Source organism: Camelina sativa, chromosome 12 (genome assembly GCF_030686135.1).
Source record: "Camelina sativa cultivar CO46 ecotype springtype chromosome 12, ASM3068613v1".
In the NCBI taxonomy this organism is placed as follows: Eukaryota; Viridiplantae; Streptophyta; class Magnoliopsida; order Brassicales; family Brassicaceae; genus Camelina; species Camelina sativa.
This window is the reverse complement of record NC_141891.1, coordinates 18,622,888-18,650,446: the sequence shown is the minus strand read 5'-3', so window position 1 is coordinate 18,650,446 and position 27,559 is coordinate 18,622,888. Positions and strand designations below refer to the sequence as shown.

Here is a 27,559-nt window from a genome sequence, read left to right as displayed (position 1 = left end):
TTTTTTGTGAAATGCAATTTACTTTTAATAATTAAATAGGTTATGGAAGTGATAATTAAATACATTTTGGATTTTATTAGTTGGTTAAATCTATCATTTTTAAAAACTAAAAGGAAAAAACATAGTCTCATATATTTTAATGACATCTTTATGTAAATAATAATGACTTAATGAGAAGTGAGAGCATTTATTAAAAAGGTACATAAGCTCTGTGAGTGCGACACCTCGGCTTTTTGGTGAGAATGCTTCACTATTAATATATAGGGGATTCAATAATCAAATATACTACATTTTAATCCGCGATACACCGCGTGCATATAATTTTTATTATTATTTATATTTTATATTGTATTTGTTTGTTAAATATTGGATATTTTCCAAATAGAGTAATAACTAAATTTCCCAACAGTTTGTACGGCTAAATGTTTATATTAATTTTCTAACCCGCAATATATTTCATGGTCATTTGTTTGTTATATTTAGTTTGTTTTGTTAGTGTTTGAGATTCTATTTTAATTTTTAATTATTATAACAAAAAATAAGAGATCTAAATACATAGTAAGTCATTTATACGCTATGATTAAGTCACATTTTTTCTAATGATTTAATTATTTTACACAATCTTAGTTAAATCAACTTAATTTTTATATGTAAAATATTCTAATATTAATAGTATTGACAAATAATAAAATGAGGATTTAACCTGTGTTAACACAAATTTAATGATATTTTATTAATTCAACATGTCCTCTTTATAACTCATCTACTATATAACCATATTATATAGTATTTTTAAAAATTTAATTTTACATATTCATAATATTTTAAAAAAATTTTAAGTTTTATATATTAATTATAATATTTAAATAAATGTGAACCGAAGGTCTTCTTACGCTAAGAATCAAAGCTCACAGGTTTTTAAAAACAAAATAGGAATCATATTGTTGTTTTCTTTGTTTGCAAATAATTCAGAGATAGAATATCTTCAATACACAATAGAAGGTGTGGTTAATATTATAATTTCTGTTTCCATATTGATTCTACTGTATTTTTTTAGTTGGAATGGTATGTAAAATATTTAGAAAATAAAATTTGAAGTAATACTATTTTTGGTAATTTTTTAGGGATTAACTTTGTAAATAAGTACAAATAAAAGGGTAGAACCCAAATTTTACTTAAAAATGTATATATAGATATAACTAAGTATTGGCACTCTCAAATAAAGTCTTAAGATCGTTGGTTCGAATGATATTTAAAAAAAAAAACTATATAAAATGTTTTGCTTCCTAGTTATAGAGAATGTATACTTAACTACTAGCTTGAGTATATAAACTAAAACTTTTATCTAAATTATCCAGATTAGCTCATTTCTTTTTTTCATTTTTTTCTTTTTTTTTTGACAAGAAAAGTTTACTCAGGCTCATTTCTTCTCTCTCAAATGTTTAAGGAGTTGTTTATTTAAAATTGTGAAAACTTTTTCCAACACCTAAGAAAAGACGTTAAAATATAACTATATATATATACGATAATAATATATACTTTACATGGAAAAATATAAAGTAACCCTTCAAATAACTAAGTGGCAGTTGATATAATACCACTTTTAAGATAAAACTATGTTAAAACTCGCGCTCTGCGGCAGGGTACTTTTTATAAATTGTATTTCAAACTAAGCAAGTAAACAATTTGTTGGTGTTTCAGACTCTAACACTTTAAAAAATTAGCTTATATAGAGAAGCAAAAGGATTAGTGGCTCTATTGTAAAGTTTATACAAACTGTTTTAAGTAGCAATATCTGTTAGAGATTGAAATAAGATACTAAAATAAATAATTTAAATATAGAATTCTTTTCATTTTATTGGATTAATCCGCGACCGTGTCTATTCTACTCCATCAACATATAGCCGATAGTAGCGGAAGTAAAACCTGCTCATTCTTCTTTGACACACTATAAGTGTATAACTCTCATCCACACCCAATTGAAGCTGAAATTGAAAAGAGATTGAACCAAAATCAACCAATTTAATCTTTTGTCAGTTTTAGTTCCTAAAAAATTACAAATTCGATTCATTAAAGCACAACAGTACTTCACTAAAATCTACGACTATGGTCGTCTTTATACAGTAATTATGTATTTATACAGAAATTATACAAATTACTATATTATTTTAATAATAATAATTTTATTATTAAGTTAATTAATTTTAAATTGTTGACAAAAAAATAATTTTGAATATATATTTCAAAATTATGAATAATGATTTTTTGGAATGAAGTGATATAAAAAATTAAAACACTATATTTATTATTAAGAAACCATGACTTGAAAAAAAAACTATATTACAAAATAATATTAAAACATAATTAAAAATAAGAATACATCATCCTCCTAACAAAACATAATTAAAAAAAAAAGTAACTTATCCAAAAATGAAGAGAAGGACACACAAGTTCTTTACGTTGGATGTTACTCTGTTCAGGAGCCCAAGCTCGAGCTATTCGGAAATCCAAAAAGTATTTGTAAATGTTCAGTAGGAGGCTTATCTAGTCAGAACAACAAGAGATTTGTTACGTTTATTGGTTTCAAACATAATTAAGTTCAATTTTTTTGATAGAAACTCACATTCCAAGTAAAGTTCGCACGAGTCAAATGCCATAGACCAGGCACACCCTCGAGCAGAGTAAAAATAGGAGTAAAAGTCATGTTGATAATGCTGCTGATACTGTCTCAGCCAATCGAGCGTAGCTTTGCTCTAGATCGTAGCCTCCTCTTCGTCCTAATATTACTGTGATATCCTACAGGAGAGAGCTTTTCAGCTAAAATCTTCGATTACCATAAGTAGAGGGAATGAACTTCGTTAACCAGCGTAATCTCGTTGTGGCCTGTGACGTCGTACTAATCTTGTCTTTGTATTTTAGGGGGTTGGTAATAGATTGACTCTCTGCTTCATGAAACTTGTGCTCCATCATGTCATTCACGTAGTTTTTGATTTCAGATAATGGTAAAGGAGAAGACTGATGTTGTCTAATGTAAACTACGTCTCTTCCACCAATGGTCACCGAAGTTACAATATGTGTGCCGTAATTTTCAATAAAGCTGTACCAAATGAGTAAACAAGTGGGGAAACCACATAAGAATTATGAAATATCATCAAGAATCACATCAAGTGTAGCTTTCACGAATTTAAAATTGCAGAAAGTGGAAAAGTTATCCGAATAATCTTTTACTGAATACAACACTCAACAAAGCTTGTTCTTCACAAGAACTTTTTATTTATTTTCTTTCATTTGGCCACAGAAACTATGTGTTCGGTCAAGACAACAAGAGGAAACTGACTGACTCTAAATTAATTCTTAAACATTCCAACGGTGTGAACATTAAGAGATTATAAACATCTAGACAAGAGAGACCAGAACAGCAGAAAACATTGTGTATTAAAAGAGAGGAGTATAGCTAGCTAAGGAAGCGGGATCCCATGAGGAAGGAATAGTGCGTCTGATCTCGTTGCCCAAAACCAATGTAAGCTTTGCCAATTTGACTTCATAAAGCGGAATAAAATATCCAACCAGTGCAAGAGATTCTGTGGATGCTGCAGCGACTTGCCAAGAACCCGTGTAATTGAACATCGTGTTTAAAGCATCCTAGTGGTATGTTCCCTTTTACACCTGCTCTCTCATTGAAATATTTTACCATCTGCCAAAAAAAGGTTATATCTAATGAATAACCAGAAGCAAGACAATATTTTTCTAGTGAGACACCTAAAGTTCAATACTCATTTTGACCCCCCACAGACCAATCTTTACCAGAAAACCAAATAAACCAAAAACTCGATATGGCTACTAACATTGAATTAGACCTACTTATAATATTTATGAGATTTGATTTGATTGGCTTTACTAATACTGACACAAATTCATTTGGTACATTAGAAAGTGGTGACATTGCAGCCATAAGAACTGGCAAAAAATGTCAATAGATACATTCTATGATTATAATCACAAGAAATCACCATTATACCTTTGTGCAATAATACTTTCTAAATGTTCAAAAAGAAACATGAATCAATATGTATGGTCTACTCAAACCAAACAACTGTATACCTTCTTCAATTGCATAAAGAAACCGAGTCAGAAGCTCCTGCAGTTAAGAAGACAAACTTAGCCTCACTTCTCATAGAGATAAGTCCGTGATCTTGTTGTTGTTCAGAATCCCTATTGTCCAACTTCTTGACAGCAAACAACTGTAAAAGACAACATTAAGGATAAAAGATTCAAAACCAAAGCAGAGTTTTGTTCTGTGAGTTTTTAAGCTTTCACCTCAAATCTACTATGATTAATATAAATCCTTAAGAGAATAGAACAGTGGACCAAAGTAAGACTTTGAGAATACAAAGAAAGAAAAGAAAGTGAGTTCGCCCTAGCCGCTCTCTCTGGCACGATCCCCAACGTCTCTTCCCTCGGCGGCGTCGAATCAGATCGGCGTCGCCGGGAAATTGCCCCGTTACCCCAGTGTTCTCCTCTTCTACTTAAGGTTACTCTTTGTCAGTTCCAGCGGTGAATACACCGGAGGTTCACCAAGTCCACTCTCCTCGAATCCGGCCATGCTTCAGCTTCATCCCCTCGTCCTCCCTTTGTCTCTGCCGGTGGTTTCTCCAAGGGAGGTGATTCTCCTGAGTTACCAGCCTCCAATCGCAACATCCGAGACTCCAAATCGCCTTATCTATCTTGTACTTCATCCTTGCCACATGCGACCCTTGAAGTCAGCCTTATCATCTCTCTGCTCCTCGGATCTAGATCCCCTCACCAAGCGTTTTGTTTGGTCGCAGTTGGACAGGAGCTCTGTGTTGACGCCGGAGCTGTGCACGACCTTGACAAGTCCCCAAGACCCAACCTATGCTCTTAAAAAACCCAGGTTTGTTCCAAGTCATCAATTGCAGTCCCGTAGCTTACCTCTGTGTCGATTTATTGTTTCAATTGTCCGAAGACTGCAATCTGAACATAATCACTCATCGGTGCTCTGTTATTGCAACATTTACTTGAGAACCCTGCCATTAGTTTTGCTTAGGGTCCCTACCCCTGACCACCAAAGACTAATGACGACCGGCATTATGACCTCGGCTCAACAGAGCGATGGTTACCGGTCCCTCTTGAGTCTAACCTCTTTGTTTCAGCTGTTCCTTGAACTATCTCAATTGCATCTCTGCTCTATTTGTGCTGAAACCGGAAGATATAGGAAGATCGGCATTATGACTTTCTCTTCAAGAAGAGAAAGTTACCGACACCTTCCCAGTCTCCTATACATACTCTCCCTGCGACCTGCTTATTCCCAAGTTCAATCCATCAATGTCCGCAAGTATGTTTCCCCTTGGCAAAGTTTGATGAGTGTCGGCATTATGACCATAACTCCATGGGATTTGGTTACCGGAATCTCTTCAAGTAAGCCATGTTCAACCTTTACTCTCCATCCACCAACCTCCTCGCCAATGAGCAGATCAAACCATCTAGTCTCTCGGCCATGGAAACACCTTCAACGTTCCAATGTTATTTCGATAAGGACAATCTACCACTCTTCTGCTGTATCAGCGAATGTGGCGTCGACAACCCTGGATTTAGCTTGCAGTTTGATGCTCTCTTGCTCAAATTTTCAACATCTCTTGGACATGTTGGTCGATCTATCTATTTTTATCTTTGTTGCACATGTTTATCTATCAAGCTTTGCTTTGAAAACTCTTATCCTTTGTAACCATGCTACTATGTTTAGTTGAATGAAAGTAAGGCTCTGTTTTGTTCAAAAAAAAAAAAAAGAGAATAGAACAGTAATATTAAGGGATGCAAAATCAATCGCCGAGGAGTATGAAATCCCGCCGCAATTGTTTCTACTGTTCTGCTTTGGTTCTGAATCTAGGGTTCTGTTCTGTGAGTTTTGTTTATGAATCAATCGCCGAGGAGAAGTTCGAAGAAATCAAACAAAAATCAAAATCGAAATCAGAAAACTAAACTGAGTTACTCAATAGTGTTAAACGACGAAACATAAAACCATCACAAAAAAAACATGTAAGCAACAATTGTGATGATCTGTATTTAATTGTTTTAATTTGATAGGGTAGTCATTTAATTGATGTGTCAGTCTCTCTCATTTAATTGATGTAAGCAACACATTTTTTTTTTATTGTATTGATAGGATTTAAAATTTATTATGTGTTAAAATTTATTATATTAAATTAATATCAATAATTGATATATTTCATAATTGTAAAATATATATATTTTTAATATATTTTAACTTACATCTTTCTTTTGCTAATTTCACCATCAATCTCACTTGTATTCAAACAAATTTAACACAAGAAACCTTAAACGCATAAACTAAAACAACTGCATATTATTTCAACTTTATTTTACAATAGATGTTAAAGTATTCAAGCCTAAGATTTTAATACATATTCAAGTCTTACCGTTACAGTGGATACATATTCAATCTAAAATAGTAAAATCCACCATGAGCAATTTAAAAAAAAATAGTTATATCAAATAGTACATAACAGAGACATTATGAGCACAATACATAACATATTAATTAGGCTTTGTTGTCCAATTATTACCAAGGAATTATTACCAAGGATCATTATTATCTTATTATTATTATCTCCTCAATTATTGGCAGCAGCATACTAAGGTCCATCACTTCCTAGTCAACGAAACAAAGAAACTAACTGTTGGTTTGTTGCGCAAACTATTGTAACGTCCCCATAAACGATATGTATACTTCTCAAACAGCTGATCGATAATGGCATCTCCAAAATGAGCAACAAGCATCGGTTCGATGATGGATCTTACCATGTTAGCCCTCTTTTTAACGAGCTCAAATACACGTGATTGGTCCTCATCTTCATCTTTCACTTCACTATGACCAGTTTTGGATGAGAAGAGAAGTCCAAATATTGTCTCAAAATTGTTGATCTCGAATGAGCCCTCATTTTCGATAACTTCCTTCACCTCGCTTTCATCAGGATTGTAGAACGGAAAGTTGAAAGATTCCACATCTGATTCCTTCACAACTCCCTGCACACTCCAATTTTTCGTCAAGAAGCATATTATAACTACGATCAGGCCTTTAAACTAACCATGAAATATGGTGCATTCACCCAAAAATCTTTGCTTTAGAAAAAAAATAAAAAAATAAAAAGCTAAGTTGACATGTATAAAATTTTCATGCCCATAAATTAATTACAACGTTAACTAAATTAATCTATACTAATATTTTTACAGCAGTTTTTGCTCAAAAATATTTTTTGGAAAGTTTTTACATTTAATGAATTGACTTTAATATTAGTTACCAAAACTTCAAAATTAATTCTAGGTAAGATTTAGAAAATAAGCAAATCTTTCTACATCATTCAAACATAAAATATGATTCCTTACATTTTTATAATAAAAATTTATTTGAATTTTAAATTTAAATTATCTTGAATTATTCTATAATACATTTAGTTAATAAAAATTGTGATTTTTTTCTGCATATGATGTATTACAAAAATTTTTTTAAAAACATATATTACTCAATAGATGAATAAAAAATACAGGTACAATATCCCATATCGTCTAAAAAAAATTGGGCAATGGTTTAGAATCATATTATAAAAGAGAACAAAATGATTTCGAATACAAATGAGTAGAAAGCTTGATTTATCAGACATTCAAACTTTAAAAACTTTTCTTTGGTTTATTCCGGTTCTTTATTTTAAATATTTTAAAAAGGTTAAATATGATAAATATTATACCGTAGATACACAATAAATATTAAAAATTAAGATAATATAGTGTGAGTTAAAATATCTCGGGACAGGGTGATATAGCAGGACGGGTTTTATCGATATTTATATAGATTAAAAAATATCATTAATTCGATGTTACACGGATAAAACATCATTTCATTATTTTGTTAATACTGTTGGTATCAGAAAATAGATATACCTAATTAAATTGATTAAATAAATATTATGTAAAAAAATATATTGTGATATTATATGGTTTATTTAACAATTATTATATAATTATAACATATTTAACCAACAAATACAATTTATAATTTAAATATTTTAGTTATAAATAATTTTGTTCCGCGGTGTATCGCGGGTCCTAATCTAGTTTTTCTTATAATATTGACTAATTTTAGTCGTGATGAGTGATGACTTAAATTTTGTAATTAATATAACTGGCTAATAGTTTGATTCAAACAAAAAAAATAGAAAGAGATTTAAGAAGTGTAATTATAGTGAGTACCTCAGACACCAAATCGAGGAGAGAATCAGATACCAACGACCAATCTTTGAAACAGTTCTCGGATAAAGGGTCCGAAATTTTTCTACCCGCCAAAGTGAGAACCATACGTGCATTAGGCATTGTCTCTTCCGCACGCATTCTTAGAAACATTGAGAAATCATTCTTGAACTGATTCAAATAACTCTCGTACAAACTTGGAAGGCATGGACTTTTTAGATACACGTTCGCCTTATTTTCCTCAAGCCCATCAGGAACTTTAGAAAGCCAATGAAGACTAAAAGATGAATGGACTAAATGAAGAGTCTTGCTCGGGAAAAGCTTTTTATAGAATGAGCCTGGGATTCCTGACACGAAGCACTTTCCTTGAACATTCTTCTTCAGCTTATCGTGGAAGGAAGGGACCAACTTGAAATTTGCATTGAAGTCGTTGTCCGGAAGATCGTTCAGACAACATTCGATCTCTGGTGGGTTTTGACCTTTTTGCTGGTATGTAGCTATGATTGTGTTAACGATTTCGGACATAACCAAGAACGTGTTTTCTCCAGAAGAACATCCCAAGTCAGCTACTTTGATGTACGTTTTTCACCACCACGGGTTTTGCATCAGAAGCAATACCTTTCTAAAAAGTTAAAAAGTGAAATCTAATTATATATTCTTTTCAAAAGCATGAATTAACAAAATAAAGAAACAAAAAATAAACATTTGATGCCAGAAAAAAGAGAGACAAAACGGAGTTGTTATTCAAATCATCTAACAAGAACCTAGAATTATTTGCCAAAGTTTAAATATGGTTCATATGTTAAAAAGAAGTACTTACCTGCACCTCAGAATTATTTGCATAACTGTGTTCTCCATCTCCACCCTTCATGCTAACAACACCCATGTCGAGTACTTCTTAATGTGATTAGATGCTGAAAATGGACACAAGGGGTACAAATATATATATAAACACAAAGGGGTGCAAAGTAAGACCTTCAGGAAGACATGAATTATTGAAGAAGACATCATGGTAATCGTTGAATAAACAAAATATTGTACGGGTCTGGTTTTTCTATATTTTATGTGTGCAGTATCCCATGTGTTTTTTGTTTGATAATTATTTTCTTTATCTTACTGTCAAATAGAATATGTAGTAGGTGTTATGAATATTCTATATTGTATGGATGCCCATTATCCACCCATTAGTAGATCTGGTGTATAACCTAAACCCTAATATTGTATCATTATATATGTTATATCTTATGGGATAGATAATTATACAAGAGAACAATTCCCTAAACCTCTTGTTATAACACGTTATCAGCACGATAACCAAACTAATGATGCGTGGTGACCTGATATAGTGAAATTAAAATTTAATGGGAATTGACCGTTAACTACTAGCTTGACTGAAAAGCACATGGACATTAGGGTACAAATATGTATAAGGGTAAATTTCATGTTACATCCACCTCTAATGTTTTTTTTCCAGATTTTGGTAAAGTCAACAGTACATCACTCTGGTTGACTAGAGTTAAGAAAAAAAAAACTATTAAATAAAATAATAATAATAATAATAATAATAATATTAATAATAATAATAATAATAATAATAATAATAATAATAATAATAATAATAATAATAATAATAATAATAATAATAATAATAATAAAAAGAATGTTAAAAGGAGTTAAAAGTAGTTTATTTTCCATGCATCTTTCTTTTTGTTTTCACATTTTTTTATTTTCGTTTAAAAAAAAAAGATTTTATTTTTGGAATTTTGATTATAATTTATATTTTCAATCTTTTAAGATTCATTTTCCTATTCTACTTTAAATCATGTTTTCTGAGACGATTTCGAATTAACACTATTAAGTAAGTATGTGTACGTTCACACTAGGTTTGAACCCGCGGTACACCGCGGGTAATTTTTTTTATTGTATTTTGATTGTCATTTTTTTTTGGGAACACCATATTGTGTTTTAATATATTTTCTTATTTTTATTGTATTTTTATTTATTTTTATTGTATAGTGCTGTTTCTTCTTTGTAGGTCGGTATATTTTGTAGTTCGTATAGTAAATAAGGATATAATCTATAACCTAATTAATTCCAAAAGAAATATACAGTATATAAAATAAGTTCATAGTTTTAGTATTGGTTTAATAATTCAAACCAGTCATGCTAGCTTCGCCCTACAGCGGATTTAAGAAATTTAACCCCAGAAAACCATCCTAGTGTAATATATAGTATGTCTGCATCTGCTCTACTTATGTAAAATCTTAATGTTATTTGTAAAAAAAATTCAAAATACATGACCCACTTTAAAAAGAAGCATATATTTTGATCTATATCCGATTAAAGATAAGATCTAAAATAAAATAAACAACATGTTTAAGAAAAATAGAAAAAAGTATATTAAGGTTTAAAATTTCTTTAAATGTATGATTTTTGACTATTATTTCAACACTTATACATATTTTTAGTTTAAGATTAAATAATTATACATATTATTTAACAATAATACTTGTAATTTAATTTGGTATCATACTTGTAAGTTTAATTTAAAAGATAAATCGATTAAATATGATCCAGCTACAGAAAGCAATTTTTCTACATCAGTTACATAGTCATATAATTTGTATGATTATAATAAAATTTATTATATTTTGAGTTGGGGCAAAACAAAAATCAGCCGAACAAAGACATAAATAATTGTTCCTTTGTCTCTTTCCTCCTCCACCTCCTCTGTTCCTCGGTTCCTCCTCTGTGAGGACCATGACCTTCAAAATTGGTCCCTTACCAATCTTTTTTCGTTTCTACACCCAGGCCGTTTCTTACCACCTACTTCAACTGGATCAACCAATCACGTTTTCTTCACCAAATCCTGTAATTAACAATTCTATGTGGTTGCCTCCGATTTTGTCTCATATCATCACGAATAGTTACCTGAATAGAAGGCAGAGCCGGCCCAAAGGCCAAGCCAATGAAGCATCAGCTTGCGGCCTTATATATTATATAGTAAATTCGGCCTTATTTTCATAAAAGCTTCGTTGGTCTAGTGGCGTTAGGAGTGTTAATGTGTCTCACCCATCATGAGTTTGAACTCCTGTACAAGCTTATTTTCTTTTATTTTCAGCCCATTTTTTTCCTTTGATTGTGGCCTCCAAAAAGTTAGCGACGGCTCTGATGGAAGGGCTACTCTCATCAATCTCCAAGGCTGGTTATTCCGCAGATTCTAGTAACAATTGTGTAAGAACTCTTAAATTGATTTGATTCTCTTATTTTGGTGGAAAAAAGTTTTTTTGGATATTATTGATTATGCTATTTAATCGATATAACTATAATCTCTGTCAATACAATTTTGTTTTTTTTTCCTTTCAAAATTGCATTCTACGTCCCCATCATAAACTAAATAGCAAACATTGCCCATGAGATCTCTCTCCACTTCAGTCACCGAAGATGCATTTGAGCCATCTTCTTCTCGAGGATCCGAGCCTTCCAAATCTGTGAGCTCTCTCACTGCTTGATGCTTAAGATCCCAATTCTTTGATATGTACCTGTTCTTCATCGAATTGGAATTTCACATGGATCGATTGCTCATAGTATATTTGTTGGGCAATAACTGGTAGTGACACAACATGAGTTAGGATATAGTATAAATAAAATAAAAAGCTTACAAATATACATTGTCAAAAAAAAAAAAAAAAAAGCTTACAAATATACGTCTGATGGTTTCTCTATATTGAATTTAGACATTTTTAGATGGCTATATTGGAAGACTTAACTCCCAAACGAACATGCAGGTTGATGAGTTAAAAGAGATGATATCATTTGCCTGTCAAGGAATGCTGCTACTTTGGCTGGTTCTCTCACTCTACACGTCTTTCAAGTTCATATAGATCTGCCAACTCTCACATAGAAGGATAAAGAGGTCAGAGTTGCTTCTAACCTCTAAATCTCAACATTTCATATTGATCAGATGTTACATTCAAATATTAAATTCATATTGAATTGGATGACTTCTCTTCTTGAATTTTTGGAACCAGTTCATCAGATCCTTTTTCAGAGAAGAGTGAAATTTGTACCCTGAAAATGACATAACAGTAGGTTAGGTTTATGAACATGAATACTGCTGAATGTGTATGTATACAACAATATAAGATCTTTATACTTACCTTGGCATCATCGAGTATCATGTCAAATGTTTGACCAAGCATTGTTGTATATGTCTCCCAAGTATGAAGAACCATGAATTCCACTTTCTATGAAGTCTTAAAAAGCTTCACATCTCGTAGTATGCAGTCATTGCGAGGTATGTGTTTCAAAGCTTGTATTTAAAAATGGTGAATGTGTGATGATTGGGTCTATGCGTTTCATGATGATATTTATAGGTGATTCATATATTAGTGTTTAGGTTAGAAGCAATAAATGATAGATTTTTTGTGCAAGCACAAAATTCTTTGATACGTTTAACAAAAGGTTTATTTGCATAATTAGCATTGACTTTTTGGTATCAAAGTAGCTATGTTCGATGTTTATTTTTGTTTTTTTGGTAAGTGTATTGTAGCAAAGATGGTAAGTGTACGCTGATTATAAGGTGACTGGAGAATTATTAGTCGAAAACTCGAAATTTCAGTGATTTGCATTGTGTGATTTGGGCAGATATTAACATATAAACGTATGCCATAATTACCGTTCATTTATGGATAGTTTTAGGCTATATTCTTCGATTGGTAACAAACTAACAACTATTACATTTTTGTCTGTTTTGCAGGATTTATCCATATACGCAAGGCCCAACACGCATACAAAATATTTTAACAATAGTAAGGCCCAATTTTAAATCAATATCCATGCAGCTGGATAGATTGTCGGATTATTCAGTGGGTAGTCGGATAAACACGCGGACCCTACAGCTAAAATCGAATTTTTAGTTTTTTAAGTCAATTTTGTCCTGCTCAATTTCAATTAAGTGTCTCCTTTAGTAATAATTGAGTGGCAATTTGAGTAAATAGATTAGGGATTTTGGACGTTCTCCTATTTGTACTTCTCTTTTAATTATAAGAAGATAATAGTTTTGCTTATATGTAAAAATGGTGCAAAATGCAATACCTTCCGGAAGACATTAGTTATTGAGGAAGAAATCATAGAATCGTTGAATAAAAATAAAAATTGTAGGGGTGTCTGGTTTTTATATATTTTCTGTCTGCAGTATTCCATGTGTTCAAATAAAAACTATTTTCTCTATCGTGCCGACAAAAGGAATATATAGTTTATTTGAACTGCAACCAGACTAACGAGTACTTAATAACCAAAATAGATCGATAAATCAGATCTTAAACACAATTTTTATTAACACGATAGATCAGATCTCCAAAATGTTTAATCATTTTAATTTAAACTAAAAAAAGTACCAAAATTATCCAGATTAGCTCATCAACAACAAGTTACTATACTCATACTCATTTATACCCTCTATAAAGTTGTTTATCTGAAGATTGTGTAAACTTTTTCTAACACCTAATAAAAGATGGTAATATATATATATATATATATATTATACGTAAATTTTGGATTTGTTTGTTATAAAATAATAGCAGAAGATTTATTTATTCTATACATTTTATAAAATTATATATTTAATTTACTTAATTTTATTTTGATTTTGACCCGTAGTTGATACTACTATTTTTGTTTGGATGCAATATCAAATTCATTAATTATAAATTTGATAAAGTCTATAATTAAAATCCAACAAAACATATATTGACCCGCGATCTGATATTACAAACTAATGTGATCGTGTTTAGAGATCTTAATATATCAAATTTACAATAGTGATTGGTGTTAATATTAACACCATTGCAGTTATTGGTATAACATATTACTATATATTAACTTTATATGTGAAAATGACAATTAGATTATGTATATGTATATTGTCAATATTATACATTTAGTATTGTTTATATAGTGAATATTGTGTATAAAAATAAATTTTAGCCAATTAAATAGTTTGTTATTGTTTCCTAAGATTTCTGAAAAAAATAAATAGAATCTGTTAAATAATTTCATTAAATAATTTTGTAAATATCTTTTTATCATTTTGTAAATAAATATAACCTTTTATTTTGTTAGTTATTAGATTAATTAAAATAAAATATCATTTTTTGTAAAATGTCACATCAAAACTGGTTAAAATTCTAACAAGATTGCTTAAATATAAGTATATAGATATACATATATATATGTCACTATGAAACGATTTAGATATACAAATATATATGTACTTATTAAAATTAAGTTTTATAATTGTTTAAAATAGTTTGTTATTGTTTCATACGATTTCTGAAACAATAAGTAGAATCTGTTAAATAATTGTATTCAATAATTTCGAAAATATTATTTTATTATGTTATAAACTAATATAAGTTTTTCTTTTGATAGTTATTGAATTAATTAAAATGTAATGGCATTTTTGTAATATGTTATACATAATAGTAGGGATAAACTTGACAACATTGCTTAAATAAGTATTTATATATACATTTTTTAATTACATTTAGCAAATAAATCTTGAAGTTGTCACCTATTTACAAGACTGCCATTAGCATTAATTATTAATTTGTTTTTCATTTAATTAATTAATATTAAGTTTCTATTTTTGAAAACAAGATTTCCCATCCTAAATAAATTTCCAAAACAATTGGAACAACTCCCTTTAACATTAAGTATTAATTTTATAATTGATTTAATTAATATTAAGTTTCCAATTTTACAAAACAATATTTTCTCCATACACAAATTTTCTAAACAATCGGTCTAACCAAGAAACGACGAATTGACTTTCGATCTTGGAGGAGGATCCGTGGCAGAGATTTTTTATCTCAACGCATTGATTTCCCCCTAAAATAAATGTTCAAAATCAAATATAAAATATATCATTCAAAAAAACTAACGGTATGATTTTAAAAGGTAACAAACATATTTACCGTTCAATTTGATATCTTATTCAAAGAATAATAATTAAATATAAAATATATTGCTTGCTCACAGATTTATTTTTATTTTTTATTACGTATTTAAAAATAATTTTTACTTTCACGGGTTTCATATGATGAGTTTTTGCGTATTAAAAATCTTTGAATATGTTGCATGACCCGTCTAGCATAGCGGGTTTGGAATATAGAACCAACACTAAAACTCTTAGTTTATCTCATATATACTATAGATTTGTAATCATAGTTTTGAAAATTAACTTATAAATTATTTAGTATATAAACTACAAAATATTACACATACTATAACACATTCTTAATATTTCAAAAAAAAAAATACACATAAAAATATACACTAAGATACTATATAGGTATATACATCTGTTTAATTCTAGAGAACAAAACAAATCTAGAATTATATATTCTATCTAATAACAAATTTAATGTAATTAGGTTATAAACTTTATAAAACGTAAAAAGAAGAAGAAAAAAAGTCTAAACAAAATCCTAAATTAATTAGACAAAAAGTTATTTAATTGAAAATTTGAAAACTAAATAAATTAAAAATTATTATTTAAAATACAATAATTTATAACTTAGTCCCGCGGTGTACCGCGGGTGAAATCCTACTATAAAGATATATCTATGAAGTATATATTTATTTATTTACGTAGAAAAATTGCAAAAGTAACCCTTCAGATAATTAAAATGCAGTTGATGTAATACCACTTTTAGAATAAACTAGGATTTAAAATTTTATTACGAATTACAATTCATTATATTAAATTAGTATCAATTATTTTTATATATAATAATCGAATAATATTTAATTATAATTATACTTTTAACTGGAATTTTCTTCTCCTAATTTCACGATCAATCTCATTTGTTTTCAAACAAATTTAATAACACAAACAAAACATGAGTGTTAAAAAGATGTCAATGATAGTTAGTAGTTACAGACGCAATTAATTAAAATTACATACTTATTGATCAACTACCACCAAATGCGTTTTTACAATTATCAATAAGTCAAACTATTCAGTATGCAACATCATATTCAGATTGAAATAGAATAATTAATATGCAACAGCATATTCAGATTGAAATAGAATAATTAATATGATCTGGCCGGATGAATATTATATTTCCTAACAAATACTATCATATTGCAACTAAACTAACAAACCTTTCCTAAAAACATTGTTATTTGTTGTCTTTCCGTATTAATGAACATGCATTTATATATATGTGGTTGTAATTGAAATGTAGATTAAAGGGAAATAGTTTTCTTAATCGTCCCAAAAATTAGTTACATCCAACTTAATTGTTAGTATAGGATCACACGGCCAACATACGAACATAGTGGGAAAATAATAATAATAATAATCATCATAACAAAAGCTACTCATATGAAAATAGAAAATTCGCTGGAATATGAAGAAATCGATTTTTTTATTCTTTCATTTTCTGGTCAGTGTATTTGGCTTGTACTGTGTTTTGTTTGTAAACTCGTTTTGTGTTGACTGTACGAAAGGGAATAGGGTTTGAGTTTGACAGCATATTATGTGGAGAAGAATCCTAAACTCTTTTTTCTTTTAGTCAAATTGTTTATATTTTGTTAAAACTGTATGACTTTAAAGATTTGGTCTCACGGTAAAAAAAACAAAAACTTAAAAACATAGTGTCACGGAAGAGAAACGGGATATTCATCTTGAAGAGCAGATGCTATCAATAGCTCCCTATAGGATGGAAACCTTTCAATGGCGCCATCCTGGAAAGCTGGGCCGTTACTCAGAGAATAACTAAACTCCTTGATCATAGACTCCATCATCATCATAATTCGTCATGTAATGTTATCTACATATCTCATCTAAGACTAGGTAATTAAAGAAGAAGAACCACACCAAGTAACGGAATGAGAAGGTGATAAGTCACTTTTAAATCATTATCCGATGTCTTCTAGCACCAGAGTACAACATTAAAACGGTCAACTACTCTTCGGTGCGAGACTTCATTAGACTTTTTTTTTTCTTTTCCCTTTTTAGTTTTTACCACTAATTATTTTGTAAGAAGATAAGATTATGGGATTCTAAAGGATTTGCAATAAGACTTGTTTGTGTTTTTGTGTACTTTGAGTTCATATTAAATGGATGTAAATGGATCATTATATTATTGTCTTATTATAATCTCCTCAACTATTGACAGACACAGATCGAAGGTCCATCACTTCCTAGTCAGCGAAACAAAGAAATTAACGGTTGGCTTGTTGCACAAAGTATCGTAACGTTGGCATCCATGATATGTATACTTATCAAATAGCTGTTCGATAATGGCATCTCCAAAATGAGCAACAAGCATCGGTTCCATGATGGATCTTATCATGTTAGCCCTCTTTTTAACGGCTTCTAATCGACATGATTGGTCCACATCTTCATCTTTCACTCCAGTTTGGTATGAAAAGAAAAGTCCAAATATTGTCTCGAAGTTGTTGATCTCGAATGAGCCTTCGTTTTCGATTATGTCCTTCACCTCGCTTGCATCAGGATTGTAGAACGGCACGTTGAAAGATTCCACATCTGATTCCTTCACAATTCCCTGCACACTCAAAACGTTTTCCAAAATCTTATTACAACGATGATCAGGGCTTTAATCTAACCATGAAGGTATTCACCCAAAACCTTTTGATTTAGAAAGAAAAATATACAAAACTAATTGATATGTACTTTCTCTGTTTCACAAATAGTATTATTCTAACATTTTTCACATATTAAAAAAGTGTATATATAAATCACTCTTATGTCTTTTGATATTACCCTAAATTTATTTCTCTTTCTAATTAATAAGATGGAATAATGAGTTTAAACGATATTTTGTTAGTAAAATTTGTGTTGGAAATACACATCTATATACTTATTTAAGCAACCCTTTAAACAAATAACCTTAATCTATGTAAAATATTACACAAAATGCCACTGTATTTTAATATAAAATATAATAACAGAATCTTAATATTAATTTGTTGTAATCTGAAAATGATTATCCAAAAAAATAGTAATTATTAATTTATTAGATTATAAGAAATCATTAATAAAATAATTCGAAATTATTTTATAAAATAATAATAAAATTATTTCGAAATTATGTAATAAAATAATTAAACAGATTATATTTATTGTTTCAGAAATCTTAGGAAACAATAACAAACAATTTAAAAAATTATAAAACTTAAATTTATTTATAAAACTACGATTAAATATTTACATATCTAAATCATTTAATAATAACAAATATATATATGAAAATTAGGATACAACATTGTTTATATTTTTAAAATATATCTATATACTTATTTAAGCTATGTTATTAAAAATTTAACCAGTTCTGATGTGACATATTACGAAAATGCTACTATATTTTAATTATTCTAATAACTAACAAAAGAAAAGTTTAGATTTGTTTACAAAATAATAAAACTCTATTTATTGTTTCATAAATCTTAGGAAATAATAACAAACTATTTAATTGGCTAAAACTTAATTGTTTATACACAATATTCACTATATAAACAATACTAAGTGTGTAATATTGATAATATACATAACCTAATTGTAATTTTCACCTATAAAATTAATATACAACATGTTATACCAATAACTTCAATTTATAAATTTGGTATATTAAGATCTCTAAACACGATCACATCAATTTGTAATACCAAATCACGGGTCAATACATGTTTTGTTGGATTTGTTTGTCTTTACCGAATGTATAATTAACGAATTTGATATTACACCAAACCAAAATAGTAGTACCAACTACGGGTCGAAATCAGAATATGACCTTAAGTAAATTAAATATATGATTTTATAAAATGTATAGAATTAATAAATTTTCTACTATTATTTTGTAACAAACAAATCCAAATTTACATAAATATTTCCTCATGCTGGTAACATTATTCTACAAAATATTAACGTGTATTTATGAGTCGGATAATAAAACGGGTAATGAGACGGGTAACGAGATGCTCAAAAATTAAATTAATATCTGTTACTCGATCATTATTCATGGATAATATAATTATTATACCCTTCACTCGACCCTAAAGCTGCGGGTACCTTTTTTCGGGACGGATACAAACCGAAAAACGGGTCCAATAGAAGTATCAGTAGTAGTTTCCAGGCCTACCTATTAGTAGTTTAATATGAATCAAAATTCACCATATAGTACTATATTATATAACATGTAAATGAATGATACAACATAAACATAATATTAACAAATAATAAAATAAATAAAAATTCTCCGCGCTACTAGCGCGGGTTATTATCTAGTTATAAATTTAAAATGACACTTTGTGGAAGGGAGAGATTATAAAAGTATCATGCCCATAAATTTAATACAACATAAAATAAATTTAGTTTTTTCTTATAACACTACCCAAATTTAGTGGCGACTTGAATTGCTTAATTTATATCTGGCATAAAAACAGTAGTTGAATAACCAATATGTATATATAAATATATATGTAGTTATTATTATTATTACTAAAATTATAGAGTAGAAGGAGATTAGTTAACCTACTCTGATCTAGAAGAAATTATGGTTACCAAAAAGAATTAAGAAATGTACCTCAGACACCAAATCGAGGAGAGAGTCAGATACCAACGACCAACCTTGGAAACAATTATTGGATAAAGGGTCCAAAGTTTTTCTGCCCAATAAGGTGAGAGCCATACGTGCATTAGGCATTGTCTCTTCGGCACGCATTCTTAGAAACATTGAGAAATCATTCTTGAACTGATTCAAATAACTCTCGTACAAACTTGGAAGGCATGGACTTCTGAGATAAACGTTCGTCTTATTTTCCTCAAGCCCATCAGGAACTTTGGAAAGCCAATGTAGACTAAAAGATGAATGGACAAAATGAAGAGACTTGCTTGGGAAAAGCCTTTTGTAGAATGAGCCTGGGAGTCCTGAGACGAAGCACTTTCCTTGAACATTCGTTTCCAGCTTCTCGTGGAAGGAAGGGACCAACTTGAAAATTGCATTGAAGTCGTTGTCCGGAAGATCGTTCAGACAACAATCGATCTCCGGTGGGTTTTGACCTTTTTGTTGGTACGTTGCTATGATTGTGTTAACGATTTCGGACATAACCAAGATTGTGTTTTTTCCGGAAGAACATCCCAAGTCAGCTACTTTGATGCACCCCGGAAAATCCATTTTCACTATCATTTCTTTTACGTTTTTCACCACCACCGGTTTTGCATCAGAAGCAATACCTTTCTAAAAAGTTAAAACAAAAAGTGAAATCTAATTATATATGTAAAGAAAAGCTTAAATCAAAAGATAGAAAAAAAAAAAAACAAACAAACAAAATACACATTTGATATCAGAAAAAGAGAGACAAAGGAGTTGTTATTCAGATCATCTATAGTACATATTTTCCAAAGTTTAAATATGGTTCATATGTTATAGAAAAGTACTAAGCTTACCTGCACCTCAGAATTATTTGCATAACTGTGTTCTCCATCTCCACCCTTCATGCTAACAACACTCATGTCGACTACTACTTGATGCGATTAGATGCTGAAAATGGACGCTGGGGGTACAATTATATTAACACAAAAGGGGCGCAAAGTATGATCGTCTCGAAGACATGAATTATTGAAGAAGAACAAAATAAATAAATAAATTTGTAGGGGCCTCTAGCTTTTATATATATATATATATTAATATATATAAAGTCAGTTCATCCGGTTCTTTTCTTTATCCTGCCGACAAAAGGAGTAGATAGTTTCTTTGATTTGTAACCATGCTTAGGGCATCTCCACTAATGAATACTCATCAAAGTATTCTCAATAAAAAAAAATTAATATAGAGAAGAAAGAGAATAAAAAAAGAAGAGAATCAATACTTAGGGGCTGTTATTGAATAATGGATTTTAAAAGAATTTGATGTATTTTGGAATCCAGTGTTATTCAATTAGGTATTTAAAAAAGTACATTAAAATCTGCTGTTATTGGATTATGGATTTATTTGATGGATTTTAGAATTCTTTAAAAACATTGTTATTCAATGTCCATTGGATTTGGTGTTATTTTAGATTTCAACGTATTTCACTTCAAAAAGATGAACAAACACAATCCCACATATTTTTCAAGTATTTCAATCTCTTTATCTTTCTCTCTTTTTTCAAAATTGATTCAAGAGATTAATCTAAGAATTAAGAAATAAAATATAGTTATGGCCAAAAGACCACTGTGATCTTTTATTTTAGGGTTTGACACAGTTTGCAGATCCTCAGATCTGATTCTGCCTATCAAATTAACTGTTTACACAATTTCACTGGTTTTTCTTATATCTCTGGTTTCATTTTGATTGAAAATGTTTGTTCCTCTTGTTTTTGTTTCATTTGATTGAAGAACATGGGAGAAATCACATAGAAAGAAAACCCTAAAAGATTGATTTTCAATCTCAGATCCAAAAAATCAAAACTCTTAACAGCTGAATCAAACAACAAGAGTCTCCAGTAGAGATCCACCACCATAAATCAAGAAGAAACCCCAATCAGATCTCCAACTCAGATCGACAAAACCAGAAAATATTGCCGGACATATTTTTGTTTTATTTGATATAATTATGAGTAATTTATTTTATTTTTATCTAACTTCAAAAATAATAAAATCTAATGACTTTCAAATCCATTAGTAATGTCATTCAAATCCACTAATAATGACAACAATATCACGTTAAATGAATTAGAAAAGTTTTGAATTCTAAAATCCACTAATAATTGAAATCTATTAAAATCCTTGTTCAATAACACCCCCTTAGAGTTTTCCGCAAAAATCGTTTCTGTTACTGTTGCAAACACACCACCATTTTTTATTGGTCCATCTTTATTAAAAAAATTAAAAATATAACTATACAATTAAAATATTATTATTTTTATGTTTTTGAGTAACCTTTCCCATTTCTACCGCTCGAGATAACCTTATAAATCTTAATATAGTATAATATACCAGTAAAACCCATCTTCAAGTCAGCTCCTATTACGTAAGGTAACATGGTCGAATGAGAGTAAATTTCAATTAAAAAATCGCAAAAATAGACAGTTAACTATTTAGTTTGACTAAAAGCAAATGTTTAGTCATTTTTTAAATTAAAAACAAAATTAGATCTAAATTATCCATAAACCCTACAAACTCGTTTAGATCTTTAAATAAACGACACTTAACACATATCGGAATTGATTTAAAGTTTACATAATGTGTTAAGAGTCGTTTATTTAAAGATTATGTAAACTTTTTCAAACATCTAATAAAAAAAGTTAAAGAAAAAATTATCTAAAGGTTGTGTTACTGTTCACAAACGGAAAAAATAAAAAACTCTCTTTCTTGGAGATATCATCACTAAATCCTAATTCTCGTCTTTATCCTCCGGACGCTTATCAGCGATTCTCTATCTTTCTCTCACTCTCTCTCGCTCTCTTCATCGTTGTAGTGTTTGTTTTTGTCCATAGTCGTGTTCGTTTTCGTCTACAGTCGTGCTTGTTTTCGTGTTCCGGTATGTGTCGAATCTTTATTTTTGAGTGATTCGGTTTATTGAGGGTTTTTATTGATAGTTTACGGATGATTGTCGTCGTCGTTGATTTACATATGGTGGTTGATTTTTTAGATATATTCGATTCGATAGCTAAGTTACTGTATGCTTTACGACTGATTTATTATTTATTAATGCATCTGTGGCTGAGTTTGTTTTATGTTGCGGCTGAGTTATTTTACGATTTACGGCTGAGTTATGTTTATCAATTTATTGATGACTGAGTTTGTTTTATGTTTCGGCTGAGTTATTGTATGTTTAAGGCTGAGCTATGGTTATCGCACCTGAGTTATTTTATGATTTACGGCTGAGTTATCTCTTATCAATGTATTGATGATTGAGTTTTTTTATGTTTCGGCTGAGTTATTGTATGTTTACGGCTGAGTTATGGTTAACAATGTATTTGCGGCTGGGTTATTTTATGCTTTACAGCTGAGTTATGGTTATCGCAGCTGAGTTATTTTTACGATTTACGGCTGATTTATGGTTATCAATGTATTTGTGGCTGAGTTTGTTTTATGTTGTGGCTGATTTATTTTATGCTTTACTGCTGAATTATATTTATCAGATCAGATGGCTAAGGTTATTTCTAAAGAACAAGCAAGAGATTACCCCCAAGACTTTATGCAGAAGAAAAGTCTATTCTGGAGAATAAAAACATTGATAACAATTTCAAGATGGGAGATTTCCCTGGGATTAGAGAATCAATAGGACCTGATGCGTGGGATGAAATGAAGAAGGTACCTATTGGAATAATTGCTAAGCTAGCTGATAGCCAATTTGTGTGGTCTGGTAAGACTGTACATTTCCTACTATGTAGAAAATTAAGAATACATAAGAAGGAAATTTGATGTCTCGTTGGTGGTCAACCTATCAAGTTCGGTTTGGATGAATTTGGTCATAACACAGGGTTACACACAGACCCAATGCCTACAGAAAAGTTTGAACCTGAAGCTGACTACAAAAATTTCTTCAAAGTTTCATGGCAAACTTTTCAGTCAGTGTGTGGCCCTTGTGGTGGTCTTTGAGGACATTGTGTGGCCTTTATGGCGGGCTCTTTAGCCAATTGAGTGGCCTTTGTGGCAAGCTGTTTAGCCAATGTTGCCTGTTTAGGCGGTCATTCGGGATGTGTGGCCTGTTTAGGCGATCCTTCGGGATGTATGGTCTTTGTGACGGTCCTTCCGGATGTGTGGCATATTTAGGAGGTCCTTCAAGATGTGTGGTCTTCGTGACGGTCTTTCGGGATGTGTGGCCTTGTTGGTCGTCGTTGTTAAGACAATTGTTTGGCCTTGGTGGCAGTCCTCTTTAGCACATTTGTTTGGCCTTGGTGGCGGTCTGTTTAGACATTTGTTTGGCCTTGGTGGTGGTCCTATTTAGGACATATATTGGCCTTAGTGGTGGCCCTTGTGGCATATTGATGATCCTTGTGAGGTTATGAGGTATTCTAGTGAGGGAAGATGTGGTTGGTAGGACATTGTGATGTTTACGCGAGCCACGGGAGGGAGACATAGTTAGGAGATAGGACTTAGACGTGTTCAGAATTGTTTGCTCTAAGGATAGTTGGTCCTGAATGACTCTTTGGGGAGCTTTAGTCCTCCTAGTACCGTATATGTTCTGAGACTTTGTGGCTTGAGAGTATGAGATGTATATCGACTTTGGATGATGATCCGGAAGCATGTTGTAGGGTGGCAACCCGAGAGACGAATATTGGACTTCCTTTATATATATATATGGTATGCGGGCTTAGGCCTGATGATGAGCCAATACTATGGCATGCAGGCTAAGGCCTGATGATGAGCCAATATAAACTCAAGGTTGTGACCTATGAGTAAGGAGAGGCCAAAAGCAAATAATTTCTGGAATGTGAGTCTATCGCCTAGAGGTAACCTTCGTGAATCGGTCGAAGGAAGTGCAGGTCGTGGAGATGGTTGCACGGGAGTCCTTGGTTGATATTTGTTCAAGATTCGAGGATGAATCTATATTAGTAGAGGAGAATTGTAACATCCGCGAACTAAAAAATCCAGTTTGGGGTGAGTGTCGATCGACATCATAGGGGTGTCGGTCGACATCAACACTCTTGGTTTGACCGGTTTTGTTTAAAATGTCGGTCTAATGCGGCTTGGGTTTTGGAAAACCCTAGGGGTCGTGTTTGAAAGGAGGAACTCGACGCCCTTGAGAGTGTTAGGCTGTTTTTACCTTTGGCAAGTGAGAAAAGTCCCATAAAGTTTCTTGAGAGGTTTATGTGATTTTCTATGGATTTCTAAGTTGGTTTTGGTGTTTTTTGAACGTGGAGAAGAAGATCTGAGCGTGGATGTCGAGTAGAAGTCATTTGAAGGCTTGGATCTTGCTGTTCTTCGTCAGTTCAATCAAAACAAGAGATGAGTGCATGATCATGGCTAATCTAAGCTTGAGATTCTCTGTTTTGTGTTTCTATGAGTTGTGTGATTGATTCGCTTGAATGTTGGTGTGATTTCTGTGTCTATGTGTCTTGATTTCGCTCCTATTGATGCCTTGGTCGAGTGAGAGGTGTTTTGGGATGGAGATTCATGGTGGATATCGCAGGAAAATGATGCTTGGCATCAATGTCAGTCGACACCAATGCGAGGGCTCTAATGAGTGTTGGTCGACACCATGTGGAGGTATTGGTCGACACAACTAGAGTTTCCGTGGGATGTCGAGCAAGTGTCGGTCGACACCAGATTTCCAATGTTGATCGGCACCAGGAGGATGTCGGTTGACACCTACCTTTACCAGGTGGCAGTGTCGATCGACATCATGAGGGTGTTCGTCGACACCAACCTTTAGCAGCACCTGAAATTGCTTGTTGCCTGGTTTGATTGTGTTATTTATTTGTGTGTTGTTGGAGTTCTCAATTGCTTGTGTGTGTAGCCCAGTAGATGGAGGATTGCCTCACTGAGTATTTGTGATAATACTCATGCATCTCAATTGTTGTTCATGGTGCAGGTAAAGGAAAAGTGTGAACGTAGAATCAAGGCAATGAAGAGGAGAATGTTCTAGTGGCTTGATTGGTTAATGTTTGGCTTCGGTTAGGTTGCTAGAGTTTAATCGTTAAAATGTTGTTAGGCTGTTGCTTTAATGCTTATTGACTTTATTGGATGATTTATTACTGATTATGTTGAAATGATAATTGGTTTATCGGTTTAGTATCTCTAGTTCAATATTGTTATTTATTTCCATTATTGTATAAAATCACTAGTTAATTATTATATTAAAAAAATGGTCTAGTCGTTTCACAAACACAAAAATACAATCTATCTAAAATTAGAGAATTTAAATATTAATCAAAATATAGTAAAAAAAATAAAAAAAAATAGAACATATATTTTTCTTAATAGTTATTAAACCGCAGGTTAAAATTTAGTAATAATATAATTGTGAATCACATGAAACCGCCAATTCTTTTGCTCTTTGTGTTTGTTCATCACAATTCACAAAGAGAAACACTCACAAATTGTAATTGTTTGAAGCCTGATTTTCTCTTCTTTAATTGGGATGTTACTTTACGTCCACTTTAATGGTGTTCATTGAGTTTTCATTTTCTTTAAACAAATCAATTCCACCATTTTTTTAAAAACACTTCATGGAGCCATCATTATATATAATGATCTCTTCCACAAGCCGAAATCAATTCCATGAACAGTTAATATAATCAATTCCACTATAGTGATTTCTTATCCTCACAAGATGGCGTACGTTTAACTACGGCGAATTAAACAAATCTAGAATGTTTCTCATATCAAATATTGATTCTAGTTTATGACTTCTATTCGTAAAATATAATTCTTCAGATGATCCAGAGACTAGATATGATTTAGTCTAACCATTAACACTTTTTTTATAAAAGAAGAAAGACTAACTCTTATTCATGTTTAGTTGGCCTTGTGGATTCCAAGTCTTCAATTTGATTTTCTCCTCCGTTTGACCAATCACTTAAATTGATTCTTTTGATGGGAAAGAATACAAATCACTTAAATTCTTCTTTAATGATTTATTTTTAGTGGCCTTATCCTCTCTTTTTTGTGGCAGTTACGTTTCTCTTCTTGTCTTTCAAGTTTTAATTGTGATTTTCTTTTCTTTCACATCAGGAACTCGAGTTCTCTCTTTAGTAGCCAAGGCCCATAAAGTATATATATATATATGCTGCACCACATTCACCTTTTTACCATTATTGCTATATGCATATATATAAACCAGTAATGACGGATGTAGTCCTGGGCAAATAACCGAAATCGAACGGACCGAACCGAAACCGAACCGAAATTTCGGTTCCGGTTCGGGTATGGATAGTGGTCAATAACCGATTGGATAATGTTTTAATTATCCATGGATATCGGTTATAATCCGAACCGAACCGATATCCATTCGGTTATCCGAATCAAACCGAACTAATATTAAAAACATGTTTTAGCCGAGAGTCGAACCCGAGTCCCATGCAAATTTGAGCGTATGAAGTAGCCACTACACCACGTCAAGCTTTTGACGTTTTAGTACGTATTAATATAGATAATGTAATAAAAATTAAACTAAAAAACTAAACTCCATCATATATATTAAGACCAAAATAGCAAAATATTTTAAATAAACCCAGTATCTAGAAGTTTTTAGATATATTTGTTAAATTATAATCAAATTTTATTTAAAGAATATTTTTTTAAAATATATTACAC

At 31.1% G+C, this 27,559-nt stretch overlaps 1 protein-coding gene and 2 pseudogenes across 3 annotated transcripts; all 3 read right to left on the bottom strand.

The window, feature by feature from the left end:
- Positions 1-1,965: 1,965 nt before the first annotated feature.
- Positions 1,966-4,698, bottom strand: LOC104779254 (MACPF domain-containing protein CAD1-like; annotated as a pseudogene).
- Positions 4,699-6,559: 1,861 nt separating this feature from the next.
- Positions 6,560-9,172, bottom strand: LOC104773047 (salicylate/benzoate carboxyl methyltransferase-like; annotated as a pseudogene). The gene is made up of 3 exons (XR_015575252.1): positions 9,101-9,172; positions 8,284-8,902; positions 6,560-7,062 (listed from the first exon to the last, which is right to left on the bottom strand). The product of XR_015575252.1 is annotated as a salicylate/benzoate carboxyl methyltransferase-like (transcript).
- An 8,241-nt stretch (positions 9,173-17,413) lies between these two features.
- Positions 17,414-21,227, bottom strand: LOC104773048 (salicylate/benzoate carboxyl methyltransferase). 2 transcript variants are annotated; one of them, XM_087479877.1, is made up of 4 exons: positions 20,762-21,227; positions 19,899-20,552; positions 19,385-19,454; positions 17,414-17,861 (listed from the first exon to the last, which is right to left on the bottom strand). In XM_087479877.1, exons 1-4 carry the CDS (start codon positions 20,825-20,827, stop codon positions 17,806-17,808), a joined length of 846 nt encoding a protein of 281 aa, XP_087336003.1. In that variant the 5' UTR covers positions 20,828-21,227; the 3' UTR covers positions 17,414-17,805. The 2 variants fall into 2 exon arrangements, with proteins under 2 accessions (XP_087336003.1, XP_010495898.2); XM_010497596.3 differs by lacking the exon at positions 19,385-19,454.
- Between the last annotated feature and the right edge of the window lie 6,332 nt (positions 21,228-27,559).